The sequence below is a fragment of the Bubalus bubalis genome, chromosome 24, assembly GCF_019923935.1.
Source record: "Bubalus bubalis isolate 160015118507 breed Murrah chromosome 24, NDDB_SH_1, whole genome shotgun sequence".
Classification (NCBI taxonomy): Eukaryota; Metazoa; Chordata; class Mammalia; order Artiodactyla; family Bovidae; genus Bubalus; species Bubalus bubalis.
Genome location: NC_059180.1, coordinates 16987031 through 17001208, shown reverse-complemented (window position 1 = coordinate 17001208; position 14178 = coordinate 16987031). Strand labels below are relative to the sequence as shown.

The 14178-nt window shown below is 46.6% G+C and overlaps 1 protein-coding gene and 1 non-coding gene across 2 annotated transcripts in view; one reads left to right on the top strand and one right to left on the bottom strand.

Annotated features, from left to right (window-relative positions):
• KATNIP (katanin interacting protein) overlaps positions 1 to 14178 on the top strand; it is a 236339-nt gene that overhangs the window by 179234 nt on the left and 42927 nt on the right. Inside the window, exon 15 of the mRNA XM_006070561.4 lies at positions 6972 to 7839. Coding sequence (XP_006070623.4) covers positions 6972 to 7839 — 868 coding nt within the window. The remainder of the gene's footprint in view (positions 1 to 6971; positions 7840 to 14178) is intronic.
• TRNAG-UCC lies at positions 2113 to 2185 on the bottom strand. Its single transcript has one exon. It is a non-coding gene; the product is annotated as a tRNA-Gly (tRNA).

Sequence of the window (14178 nt, the reverse complement as noted above, 5' to 3'; positions counted from 1 at the left end):
CTCCCCCCTCTCTATCCCCACTCAGCCAGGCTTCTTTTTATTTTATGTATTTATTTGGCTGTCTTGGGTCTTAGCTGTGACATGCGGGATCTTCACTGCCTCACGTGGGATCTTTCGTTGTGGCCCACAGGCTCCCTAGTTGCGGCCATCAGCTCAGTAATTGCAACACACAGGCTTAGTTTTGACATGCGAGAGCTTAGCTCCCCAACCAGGGATTGAACCCACGTCCCCTGCATTGCAAGGTGGATTCCTAACCCTTGGACCACCAAGGAAGTCCCTCGGCCAGGCTTCTTGGAGAGAGCTGACATCAGGAGGGGCTCTAGATTGTTCGCAGATGGTCAACGAGCCCATTGTGGAGACCAGGCATCTCCTGATGGGATCCAGGATACCCACCTCGTGACTGTGGGACTGAAAAGCGTGCTCCCCACCCCCTCCCCCCACCTCTTTCAGTGACAGCGTGTCTTCTCCAGATGTTTCCATGGCGGTAATTTTGCGGAACTAGTCACTGGAAGCTGCCCAGGCTGTCCTTCTCCAATAGCTATTTCCTGATTAATTCACAGCACGTGCTTGCTCTGTGCCTCCGCTAAACAGAGAACACATCCATATAAACATGTAAAAGGGTGCTCTGAGAATCGACTTTTCTGACAGGCAGCAAATAGCAGCCTGCCATCCCGCAACTGGACGATTGAAGCCGGTTCCTGTCGTCTAACACAGGCTTGACGGTTCTCATCCCAAATTGCTCCGGAAACTGAGCAATAGCTCAGTGAGCTAGGAATTTAGTTAGAGCTTCCCTGCCCAGCTTTTCAGGAAGGCAAAAGCGGGGAAATGAGTCTACATGGACACATCTGGGAGTCTCCGATCTCATATCCCAAGAGTAGATCAGAAGGCAAAGCAAGATGGAACACGGTCTGGGGTTGAAACCAACAGGCTGCCATTTTTCTGATCAGGTTTGTTCTCTGAGGATTGTTAGCAGTGCTACCCGGGGAGAAAAGTGGCTGTGTTGATTCGTTTGTAATTCCAAAATGATGGCTGAGCAAGAACTGTGTGCCAGGTGCTTGCTGGGCCCTTGGATGAGATTGGTAGCACCTCCGCTGTCTCAGAGCTTGTTTATTTATTTTTTAATTGTGGTCTTCGTTGCAGCAAGGGTTTTCTCCAGTTGTGGCAAGCAGGGGCTCCTCTCTAGTTGTGGTGGCTTCTGTCGTTGTGGTCAGTGGGCTCTAGGGTGTGTGGGCTTCAGGAGTTGCAGCTCTCAGGCTCTAAAGCACAGACTCAGTAGTTGTGGCATACGGGCTTAGTTGCTTCAACGATATGTGGGGTCTTCCTGGGTCAGGGATTGAACCCATGTCTCCTGCATTGGCAGGCGGATTCTTTACCCCTGAGCCACCAGGGAAGCCCCTGGAGCTTAAGTTTGAGTGTGTGTGTGAGTGTGTGTGGGGCGTGCTCAGTCATGGCCAACTCTTTGCAACCCCGTGGATTATTTGCCACCAGGCTCCTCTGTCCATGGGATTTCCCAGGCAAGAATACTGGAGTGAGTTGCCATTTCCTCCTGCAAGGATCTTCCTGACCCAGGGATCAAACCCGGTCTCCTGGCGTGCAGGCAGATTTTTTTTTACCACTTGAGCCATCAGGGCAACCCTAACTTTGAGTGGGGGAGACAATAAATAAATTAGAAAGCTGATGAACAAGACCATGTCAGAGACAGGAAGAAAATAATACAGGACCATGGGCTAGAAAGGGGATTGGATGGGGCGGGGCCTGCTTTAGGGAGAGCAGCAACATCTCTTTGAAGACAAGGAGGAGCCAGCCTTGCAGGTCTCTGGGACAGAATGTGCCAGGCAGTTGCCCAGGTCCCGAGGTGGCCTTGAGCTCCACAGAATCAAGGAGCAGCAATTGGAGTGGTGTGTTGGGAGGGGGAAAGGAAGGGGAGAGAGAGGTCATCATGGGACCAGATCACACAGGCTATGTTGACTTCTGAAGGGAGCTGGCATTTATTCTCAGAGTGATAGGAAATTGTGGGGTGGTTTTAAGCAGCAGCTCCATGATCTGATTTGTTTTTGTCGCTGCTGTTTTGTTCTATTTTCTGGACATACCACACAGCCTGTGGAATCCTAGATCCCTGACCAGGAATTGAACCCGGGACCCCTGCAGTGGAAGTGCAGAGTCCTAACCACTGGACCACTAGGGAATCCCCTAGTGATTTAAGTTGCTTTTTAAGAAGGACTGGCTGCAGAAAATGAAATGTGTGTGCTGGGGTGGGTTGGGGGTGGGTGCGTGACAGTGCAGAGTGGAAACACAGAGACCAATTAGGAGGCTACAGTTGTTATCTCTGGGAGAGATGGTGGTGGCCCAGGCTAGGAGGCAGTGGCCATCCGGGAAGAAGAGGTCAGATTAGGGAGGGCTTTGGGAGGTGGAGCCATGGGAGCTTGTGATGGATTGGATATGTATGTGAAAGAGCAAGAGGGCTCAAGGACTCCTAGGTCTGGGGCAGTTGGTTGAATGAAGGAACCGTTTTTAAGATGGATGAAGATGAGGTTTGGGAAGAGTAAACTGATCATTCTGTTTGGGGCATGTTAAGGTTTAGATGCTTGTTAGATATGCAGGAGGAGTAGTCACGTGGTCACTGGGGTCGGATAGAGAGGCCAGAATTGGAGATTAGAACAGTCAGGAGTCCACTGTCCAAACAGCACTGTTTACATTAGCCAAGACACGGAAGCAACCTAAATGTCCATTGACAGAGACTGGATTAAAATATATATATATATATATATTTGTCATATATATATCATATGATATATATGTCATATACACACACACACACACACAATGGCAACCCACTCCAGTGTTCTTGCCTGAAGAATTCCGTAAACAGAGGAGCCTGACAGGCTACAGTCCATGGGGTCACAGGAGTCTGACACGACTTAGCAACGAAACCACCACACTCACAAGGGAATACCACTCAGCCATAAAAAAGAATGAAATAATGCTGTTTGCAGCCATATGGGTGGACTTAGAGATTATCATACTAAGTGAAGTGAAACCTTTGTTGAGCTTTACTCACTCAGTCATGACTGACTCTTTTGCGATCCCATGGGCTGTAGCCCCCAGGCTCCTCTGTCCATGGGATTTTCTGGGCAAGAATATTGGAGTGGATTGCCATTTCCTCCTCCAAGGGATCTTCCCAACTCAGCGATCGAACCCATGTCTCCATGTCTCCTGCAGTGCAGGCGGATTCTTTATTGCTGAGCCATTGGGGAAGCCCAAAGTAAAGTCAAGAGAAAGACAAATATCATATGGTATCACTTATGTGGAATCTAAAAAGTGATACAAATGCATTTATTCACCAAACAGAAACAGACTCATGAACATAGAAAACGAACTTTTCCCCAAAGGGGAAAGGGAGTGGGAAAGGATGAGTTAGGAGTTTGGGATTAACGGGTACAAACTACTATATATAACATAGATAAACAACAAGGACCCACTGTATAGCACAGACAACTATATTTACTATTTTGCAATAAAACATAATGCAAAAGAATCTGGAAAAGATATATATATATATAACTGAATCACTTTGCTGTACACCTGAAACCAATACAACATTGTAAATCAATTATACTCCAGTAAAATAAATTAAATAGTTGGGAGTCACCAACGCGAGGATGAAATTTAGGGCCTTGGGCCTGAGTGGGACCACCTAGTGAGACAACACAGGAAAATCAGGAGGCCCAGGACCACCCAGCCGGTCAAGGAGCAGCAGGGAGCCTGGGCTGCTGTGAGAACAGGAAGCAGGGGGATGACCTGCCTAAGGACTGAGAACTTTCCAGTGTGTCCGGCCACCTGCTGGACCCTAAGACGGGTTGTCCAGACCAGGGCACCCTTGGGAGTGAAAGGAGGGCCCTGTGAGTGATAGACCAGGACAAGAATCAATCGGAATCATCCAGACAACAAGGATGATTGGTATCATCCCAGTTACTGGCACCCTTGGCAGGGTGGGTTCATGCGGAGGGGAGGAGGCAAAGGCTACCTGAGGGAGGTGCAGCCTCCCAGAGTTTGCTGTGAAGGTGGATGGACAGACAAACTGTGGGGTACCCCAGAATAGACTGCTGCTCCTCAGCAATAAGAAAGTATAAAACTCTTCACGTAGGCAACATGGATGAATCTCAGAGATATTATGCTGGGGGAAAGAAACCAGACCCCCAGGCCCCATGGAGGTCATAGTGTGTGACTCCTTTTGTATAAAAATTCTAGAGAATGCAAACTAATCTGTAGTGACAGAAGGCTGGTGGGTGGTTGCCTAGGGGTGGGGTGGGAGGGATTACGAAGGGGTATGAGGAAGCCTTCAGGTAATGATCGTGGGTGTATATGTGTTAAAACTTAACAAGTTGTATTTGTTGTTCAGTTGCTAAGTTGTGTCCGACTCTTTGCGACCCCTTGGACTGCAGCACTCTAGGCTTCCCTGTCCTTCACTATCTCCCGGATCTTGCTCCATCTTATGTCTATTGAGTCGATGAAGCCATCCAACCATCTCATCCTCTGTTGCCCCCTTCTTCTCCTGCCCTTAGTCTTTCCCAGCATCCGGGTCTTTTCCAATGAGTCAGCTCTTGGCATCAGGTGGCCAAAGTACTGGAGCTTCAGCTTCAGCATCAGTCCTTCCAATGAATATTCAGGGTTGGTTTCCTTTAGGATTGACTGGTTTGGTCTCCTTGCTGTCTAAGTTGTATGCTTTACTATTTATTTTTAATTGAAGTATAGTTGATTTACAGTGTTGTTTTAGTTTCAGATGTAAAGCACAGTGATTCAAATATATATATATATATATACATATAAAAGATTATATATGTTTATACCCTTTTTCAGATTCTTTTCACTTACAGGTTATTACAAAATATTGAATGTAGTGCTCTGTGCTTTAAGTAGATCGTTGTTGGTTATCTATTTTATATATAGGTGTGTGTCTGCTAATCTCAAGCTCTGAATTTATCCTTCCATCCTCCTTTCCCACTTGGTAAATGTAAGTTTGTTTTCTAAGTCTATGGGTCTGTTTCTGTTTTGCAAATAAGTTCATGTGTGTCTTTTTTTTAGATTCCATGTGTAGGTGATATCATATGATATTTGTCTTTCTCTGTCTTACTTCACTTTGTATAATATTCTCTAGGTTCATCCATGTTGCTGCAAATGGCATTACTTCATTCTTTTTTATGACAATATTCCATTATATATATACTTCTAGCACATCTTCTTTATCCATTAAGTTGTACACTTTAAATATATCCAGTTTACTGTATGAGGTAGGTATTACATTCCTCAAGAAAGCTGTTCATTAAAACCATTTTTGTGTCAAAAAGAATGACCAAATAGGGCAGTAGTAGAAGGTGTGGTTCGATTTTAAGTGTGAAGCATTGTTGCCTGATGTGGGGCACACGTGCGAGGAGAGGGGGAGAGAGAAGACCAGGCAGGGACCCTCTTGTGAAGGTCATTTTGTGTCATGCTGAAAGTGAAAGTCACTCAGTTGTGTCTGACTCTTTGCGACCCATGGACTATACAGTCCACGGAATTCTCCAGGCCAGAATACTGGAGTGGGTAGCCTTTCCCTTCTCCGGGTGATCTTCCCAACCCAGGATCAAACCCAGGTCTCCCGCACTTCAGGTGGTTACCAGGGGTTCAGAGTTCATCTCACGTGCCTGGCATCCTTCAGCTTCTGTGTGCAAAGAAACCATCCGGATTATCCGTCACAAGTGAAGTGCCCACACTGCATCCTCTGGGCTCCCCTCTGATTGCAGCCACAGTGAGTTGAGACAGTTTCTGGGCATGCCAACTGGGCACCACCCCCAGTGCCTCCAGGCTTTCAGCCTTGCTGCTTGGGTCCTTTCCCCAAAGCCACCAGAGGGCTCAGCCTGTGGACATGGCGGGGCATCAGTGCCCCCTGGGGCAGCCGTCAACTGCAGGGAAGGGGGTTAGTGGATAAATATCCAACCCCCCACCTTTGGAGGGACATTTCTGAGATTCTTTCTGCAGGTCGCTCACAGTGTCCTAGCTGGAGGGAGCCCCAGTTGCCGACAGCAGTGACCAGCCTGAAAGCCTTTTTGCAGTCTTACCTGCCCTACCTGACTGTCCCTCAAAGGAGCAGCTGCCCATAAGCTACCTGCACTCAAATCCTTGTCTCAGGCTCTGCTTTCAGAGCCCCCAAAATATGGCCCCCTGGGACCTAGGATGCCTGCATTTCATGTGCCTGCCCAGCTTTTCTGGTGCAGGAGGCGCAGAACCCATACTTTAAGGAACTATAGGTGGCGAAAACACATGAAGGATTTCACAAAGGGACGTGAAGGGGCCAGATCCAGCTCTTGTAGGAAATTAACTCTGGTGGCAATGTGAAGCTGAGGATGAAGGAGCAAGAGACAGGAAGCAGGCAGACCAATTAGCAGACTATTACCCATGTCCCAGCAGGAGGTAATGATGACGAAGATGGCAACAGAGGAGCCTCTTTGTGAAAGACCTTTGATTTATAGCGTATGGAACCCTTTGCACCGAAATGAGATAGAGCCTGATTTAACAGCCCTAGTGCTGTGGTCTCAGAAAGCTCATGTTTTTAGCATCCCACATTTCTCTTTTTCATCTGCTACTTTTTTTTTTTTTTTTGGCTGCACTGGGTTTTCACTGATGCACAGTGGACTTTCTCTAGTTGTGGCAAGTGGGGGTGACTCTCTAGTTGTGGTGCGTGGGCTTCTATTGCAGTGGCTTCCCTTGATGCAGAGCACAGGCTCTAGGCAGACAGGCTTCAGTCGTTGTCCACATGGCCTTAGTTGCCCCACCATATATGGAATCTTCCCAGATTGGGGATCAAACCCGTGACCCCGGCATTGGCAGGCAGCATCTTAAACAGTGGACCACCAGGGAAGTCCCTCATCAGCTACTTTCAAAACTTGATACATCAGTGCAATGCACCTTCATTTTGTGAAATTTTATGTTTTTAGGACTTTGACATCGGGGCTAAGAACGTGAAGCTTTATGTCAACAAAAAACTCATCTTTGACGGCAAGCTAGACAAAGGAGGTGGGGAGGCCCCACAGAGCATCCTGGTGGGGCTGCAGGATGAGAGGATGGAAGAGAGTGATGCTGCCCTCTTGGAAGAAAGCAGAGGTGTCCGCAAGACGCCCGGAACCGAGGGGGACGAGGAACTCCACGCCAGTCACTCGCAGCCAGCTGGAGTAGGAGAGGATGTGAAGGTTTCTTCACAAGGAAATGTATTTGTTGGAAGGATGAATTCTCCCGACGGCATAAAAGACAGTTGGTCCCAGTTAGAGGAGGAGCTCAGCAATTTAGCCGCCCCATCCTTGACAGGTGGCGAGCCCAGGGGTCCTCCCCACTGCCCCTCTGTGGAGTGCCCTCCTCCTCCTGACCAGGAGCTCTCACTGCTCCAACAGCTGGAAAACCTCACGGGCAGAAAAGTCTCTGAGTCACCAGGGAAAACCCCATCCTGGTTACAACCTTCTCCCGCGGGGAAAGGCAGGAAGCCGGGAGGCCCGAGGTTGAAACCCCTCTGGCTGAGTCCAGAGAAGCCACTGGACTGGAGAGACGAGCTTCCGTCAGACGATGTCATCGGTGAGGGGCCCGGAGGGTCCAAGGCCAGGGATAAAGGCTCCAGACGTGAGCAAGGGCGGGTGAACAGCTGGAATGTCATCGCCGCTGAGAGAGCTCAGAGGACAACCCCCAAAGTCCACGGTGATGACTTTGACATCTTTAACCAGCCCCCCCACAGGGAGCAGCCTGCCAGCGGGAGGAGGGGCCTGAGGAGGGATGCTCTCAGCCTCAGTCACGGTGACGGCCAGCCAGCCAGCAGAGGTAAGTTCCAGAATCCGTCTGACTCACTGGGTCTATCTCACTGGAGCCAGGGGCGCTAACTGGCATGAAGCTGTATTACTCCCTGGACCTCAGTTCCGCCACCTGCAAAACAGGAAGGTTCTTGTCAACCGAGGGTCACAGATTCCCTGTCTCAGGGCCACGGGGTAGCAGCAGTGAGTGAAGAGGGGAAGGCACACTTCGCCTGTGAAACCCACAGGCGTGTTTGTCACTGGCTCCAAGGTACGTTCCTTTGTCCGTTTTTCTTGCCGACCGTGGCTTTTCCAATCTAGTCTGTTATCTAACCTCTGATAGAGACTTTTGGTCTCTAATTACCTCACTTTATTCTTAACTGTACTGTTAGGAAAATAATGCAAGTGTGATGATAAATAGCAATTGATTCTTGCATGGGAGTTGGAAGGACTATAGGGAGTGGTGAGGACTGTGGCAAACTGGAGAGCACAGACCCATATAAAGGGGGCTTTTTGGCATTCAGAAATACAAGCCCAGGGCTTCCCTGGTGGTCCAGTGGTTGAGAATCTGCCTTGCCATGCAAGGGACGTTGGTTCGATTCCTGGTCAGGGAACTAAGATCCCACATGACACAGAGCAACAGGCCTATGGGCTACAACGAAAGATCCCACATAATGCAACTAAGACTGAAGGCAGCCAAATAAATCAATATTAAAAGAAAAAGAAATACAAGGCTCTTGGGCCAGATCTCCCTTTTCCTTTTATCAAGATAAATCAAAATTGTAGAATATTCTTATTTTTCAACATTGACCACTGATAGAGATTATTTTTAAAACCACTGTTTGGGTCCAAAAAAAAAAAAAAATCCACATCTGGTAGCAGAATTCATCTGCTTTGTGAACTTTGCAGTAGATTATCTCTAAGAGATCTGAAAGGAGATGGGTTTGCACTGAATATTTGCACTCAGATTTGGCTACCAGGACAGAATGTCACAGAGCAACACGAGTCAAACCACTTGAATTCAGACTCAGCTACTTGTAGACCTGAGACTTCTCGCCTGGGTCCTGTAGAGCTGGACACTTCCACTTTCTGAGCCTCAGCATCTTCATTTGTGAAATGGGAATGAACCCCCACAACTGGCCCTCCCTGCACAGTGTTGTGAGAAATGAATGAGATGATGGATTCAAAATAGTGACCAGAGCCTGGCATGTGGAACGTGCTCCAGAAGCGGGGGCCATTATTTCAACACTAGCTTCTATATCCTTTATTGTCCACAAAGCTCCTGGACCTACCGACGCAGGGTTCACCTCGAGATCCTCTGGGTTTATCCCCACTCTGTACCACACAGAAGCACAAGCCCTGAAATCAAACATTTATTCTGGTTCCCCACTGCCAACCCAAACTGTGGGCAAGTTCTGAAATCCCTCTGAGCCTCCATTTCCTCATGTGGAGGGAGGCAGATAATACCCAACTCATGGTGGGCTAGAAGCTGGGAGGATCAAATGCGATCATACAGGGGCAGCATTTGGCACTGAGTCTGACACATAAGAACACCCAACAGATGTTCACTGCTGCTGTTTATTATTATTGTTGTCAGCGGCAGCAGCAGCATCCACACTCTGTGATACAGCAGCAGCGTCATGGGATGGTGGTTTAGCTATATGCAGAGCCCATGCATATACTTTTAGTGAATTACATTAGCACCCACACCATTCTTGTCTAGTGGACAGACCCCAAAGGTCTGCATTTAGCCAGAGTTACACTTAGAAATGTGGAGAGTTTGTGGTCTCTTTCAGACCCTCGATGTCACTTGGGGCAGAGCAGTTCCCTCAGACTCTTGAGTGCCTTTCCACGGTGAGAGATGGCTCCCTTCTCCCAGGCACAGCTTCTGTTTCTGACTCCCCAGCCTTACAGACTGTGCTGCCCACCCCGCCAAGACTTAACCCTGAGACTGTGTATCAGAGAGGAGAGCAGAGTGGAAGAAAAGGACTCTTTAGGGGCAGGGGCCATATCTTATTTGTGTTGGCATCCCCAGGACCTCGGGTTTCCTAGGTAGCACTAAAGGTAAAGAACCCACCTGCCAATGCGGGAGGCATAATGAGACTCGGGTTCAATCCCTGGGTCGAGAAGATCCCCTGGAGGAGGGCATGGCAATACACTCTGGTATTCTTGCCTGGAGAATCACATGGACAGAGGAGCTTGGTGAGCTCTTCTCCAGGATGTCACAAAGAGTTGGACACGACTGAAACGACTTAGCACACACACACCCCGGGACCCAGGTGCCTGACTCATGGTGGGTCTCCTGCAGTGTGTGGGAGGAATGATGAAAAGAAAGAATTGCAATGGCTAGATGCATGGCATGTTTGCAGTAAACCAGGCTGGGCATCTAGGCATATTACTCAAACGGGCTCATTTAATTCTCATACCAGCCCCATTTTACAGATAAAGAAAATGTGGGGATCTCCCTGGTGGTCCAGTGGTTAATAGTCCACCCACCAACGCAGAGGACATGGGTTCAATCCCTGCTCTGGGAAGGCTCCACATGTCACAGGGCAACTGAGCCTGTGCACCAAAACTGCTAGAGCCTGCGAGTCGCAACAAGAGAAGTCACTGCAATGAGAAGCCCCACCCTGCAACCAGAGAGTATCCCTCATTTGCCGTTAACTAGAGAAAGCCCATGCACAGCAATGAAGACCCAGTGCAGCCAAAAATAAATTAATGAATTAAAAAAAGAAAATGTGAGGTAAGAAAGCAGGGTAAGGTGGAAGGTTCCAAATGGTGGCATACGAAGATCCCACTCACTTCCTCCCACGGACGCAACAGAACTACAATTGCATGTGAAATAATTCCCCCTGAAAAGGACCTGAAAGCTGGATGAACAAAGTCTCCACAGGAAAGGGTAAAAGGACAGCATCAAGGTGGGTAAGGGAGGCAGAGAGATGATCTCATTAAGGACAAAAACGCACCCCAGCCAGGACAGTCTGCAGATGCGAGGATTACACAGGTACCGTTACTTTCTCTGGGGATTAAGGAATTTGAGCATTAGGCACCCCGATTCTTGGATCCTGCACATGAGAGATGAGCCCCCAAAACATCTGGCTTTAAAAACCAATGAAGAATACACCCCACACTATGGAAATGCAGAGAATGGAAAGCTAGCTTTTAAAGGGCTCACTCACAGATTCACTCAACCTGAAAACCAGCACAAAAATGCTGGGTTAAAAAGTGCATGGGCCATACGTGAATGGGACCCACATATAAACCTCAAAGCATCTGCTGGACCCATTTTGGATGCTCCCTGGGAACTGAGAAACCGGAGGGAGCCATCTTTGCAATTTCAGGCCACTTTGCTGGTCCCAGTGCCTGTGGGTGTCATTTTGGAATTCTCCCTCTAGTCTGAGCACCAGTAGGCACACCCACTTAGAACTCTGCCCACCCCTATACCTCACAGGCCTCACAGCTGACTAGGTGATAAAGCCTGCCCACTAGAACCCAGCAGCCATCAGGCCAGCATTGCTGTCTTTCCAGGGGTTAGCCCTGTCCCCAGTGCATAACAGCACCCGTGACCCCGCCACAGCAAGAACGTGCATGCAACCCATAAGGGGACACCCCTTGAGCACCTGGCTCTGGTTGCCAGGCAGAATTGCATTTCTGAGCCCTGCAGGATATCTCTTACATAAGGCCACTCCTTCAAGGCCAAGAGAGGTAGCCAATTTACCTAACATCTAGAAACAAACACTGAGAATTAGGCAAAATGAGGAAACAGGAATATATTGCTATTGAAAGAACAAGACAAAACTACCAAAAAAGAACTAAACAAAACAAAGATAATAATCTACCTGGTAAAAAGTTCAAAATAATGGTCAGATGATGCTCACAGAAATTGGAAGAAGAATGGACAAACCCAGTGAGAACTTCAACAAAGAGTTAGAAAATGTAAGAAATTATCAAACAGAAAGTATAACTGAACCAAGAAATACACCCGAGGGGTTCAATAGCATATTGGATGAGATAGAAGAACAAATCAGCAGGCTGGAAGACACAGCAGTAGAACTCACCCAGGGACAGAGCAGCATAAGAAAAAAAGAATGTTAAAAAATAAAGATATTTTAAGGGAGCTTTGGAACATCAAGAAGAGTAACATTCATATTATAGGCTCCCAGAGGAAGAGAAAGGGCATGAAAAATTATTTGAAGGAAAAGTGGCTGAAAACTTCCCTAGGGAAGGAAACAGACATCCAGATCCAGGAAGCCCAGAGAACTCTGAATAAGAGGAACCCAAATAGACACATACTAGCCTGTACACCGCAACCACTGAGCCTGCACTCTAGTGCCCTTGAGCCACAACCACTGAGCCCATGTTCCCTAGCCTGTGCTGGCAACAAGAGAAGCTGCTGCAGTGAGAAGTCCCTACACTGCAACTGGAGAAAGCCTGTGCACAGCAACATAAATAAATAGAATTTTTAAAGGAAAGAAAGAAATATGACATACCAAAATCTGTGAGATAAAGCAAAAGTGGTTCCAGGAAGGAAGTTCATGGCACTAAAGGTTTGCCTCAAGAAGTAAAAATCCCCAATAAACAACCTAACGTTACACCTAAAGGAACTAGAAAAAGAAGAACAAATGAAGCCCAAAATTAGTAGATGAAGGAAATAATAAAGATCAGAGCAGAAATAAATGAAGTAGAGACTAAAATAAAATAGAAAAAAAATTAGTGAAACTAAGAGCTGATTCTTTGAAAAGACAAATGAAGTTGGGAAACCTTTAGCTAGACTAACCAAGAAAAGTAAAAGAGAAAGAGCTCAAATAAATAAAATCAGAAATAAAAGAGAAGTTACAACTAATACCACAGAGATACAAAAGATCATAAGAGACTACTATGAACAATTATACACATAAATTGGACAACTTAGAAGAAATGAACAAATTACTAGAAATAATCTTCTAAGACTGAATCATGAAGAAATAGAAGAGTTAAATAGACCAATTACTAGTAAGGAGATTGAAACAGTAACCAAAAATCTTCCAACAAACAAAATCCCAGGACCAGATAACTTCATTGGTGAAGTCTATAAAACATTCAAAGAAGATTTAATATCTAGTCTTCTCAAACACTTTAAAAAAACTGAAGAGGAGGGAAAACTTCAAAACATTTTATGAAGTCAGCATTATCCTGATAGCAAAACTAGACAAGTATGCCACAAAAGAAAGGAAGGAAGGAAGGAAGAAAGAAAGAAAATTACAGGCCAGTATCATTGATGAACATATGTGCAGAAATTCTCAACAAAATATTAGCAAACTGAATCCAACAGTACATTAAAAGGCTCACACACCATGACTAAGTGGGGTTTTGTGGATCACAACAAACTGTGGAAAATTCTTAAAGAGATGGGAATACCAGACCACCTTACCTGCCTCCACAGAAATCTGTATGCAGGTCAAGAGGCAACAGTTAGAACTGGACATAGAACAACAGACTGGTTTCAGATAGGGAAAGGAGTATGTCAAGGTTGTATATTGTACCCTGCTTATTTAACTTATATGCAGAGTACATCATGAGAAATGCCAGGCTGGATGAAGCACAAGGTGGAATCAGGATTGCCAGGAGAAATATCAATAACCTCAGATATGCAGATGACACCACCCTTATGGCAAAAAGTAAAGAACTAATGAGCCTCTTGATGAAAGTGAAAGAGGAGAGTGAAAAAGTTGGCTTAAAGCTCAGCATTCAGAAAACGAAGATCATGGCATCTGGTCCCATCACTTCATGACAAATAGATGGGGAAACAATGGAAACAGTGAGAGACTTTATTTTTGGGGGCTCCAAATCACTGCAGATGGTGACTGCAGCCATGAAATTAAAAGACACTTGCTGTTTGGAAGAAAAGCTATGACAAACCTAGACAGCATATTAAAAAGCAGAGACATTACTTTGCCAACAAAGGTCCATCTAGTCAAAGCTATGGTTTTTCCAGTAGTCGTGTATGGATGTGAGAGATAAAGAAAGGTAAAGAAAGCTGAGTGCTGAAGAATTGATGCTTTTGAAGTGTGGTGTTGGCGAAGATTCTTGAGAGTCTCTTGGACTGCAAGGAGATCCAACCAGTTCATCCTAAAGGAAATCAGTCCTGAATATTCATTGAAGGACTGATGTTGAAGCTGAAATTCCAATACTTTGGCCACTTGATTTGAAGAACTGATTCATTAGAAAAGACCCTGCTTCTGGGCAAGATTGAAGGCAGGAGGAGAAGGGGGTGACAAAGGATGAGACGGTTGGATGGCATCACCGACTCAATGGACATGAGTTTGAGCAAGCTCTGGCAGTTGGTGATGAACAGGGAAGCCTGGCGTGTTACAGTCCATGGGGTTGCAAA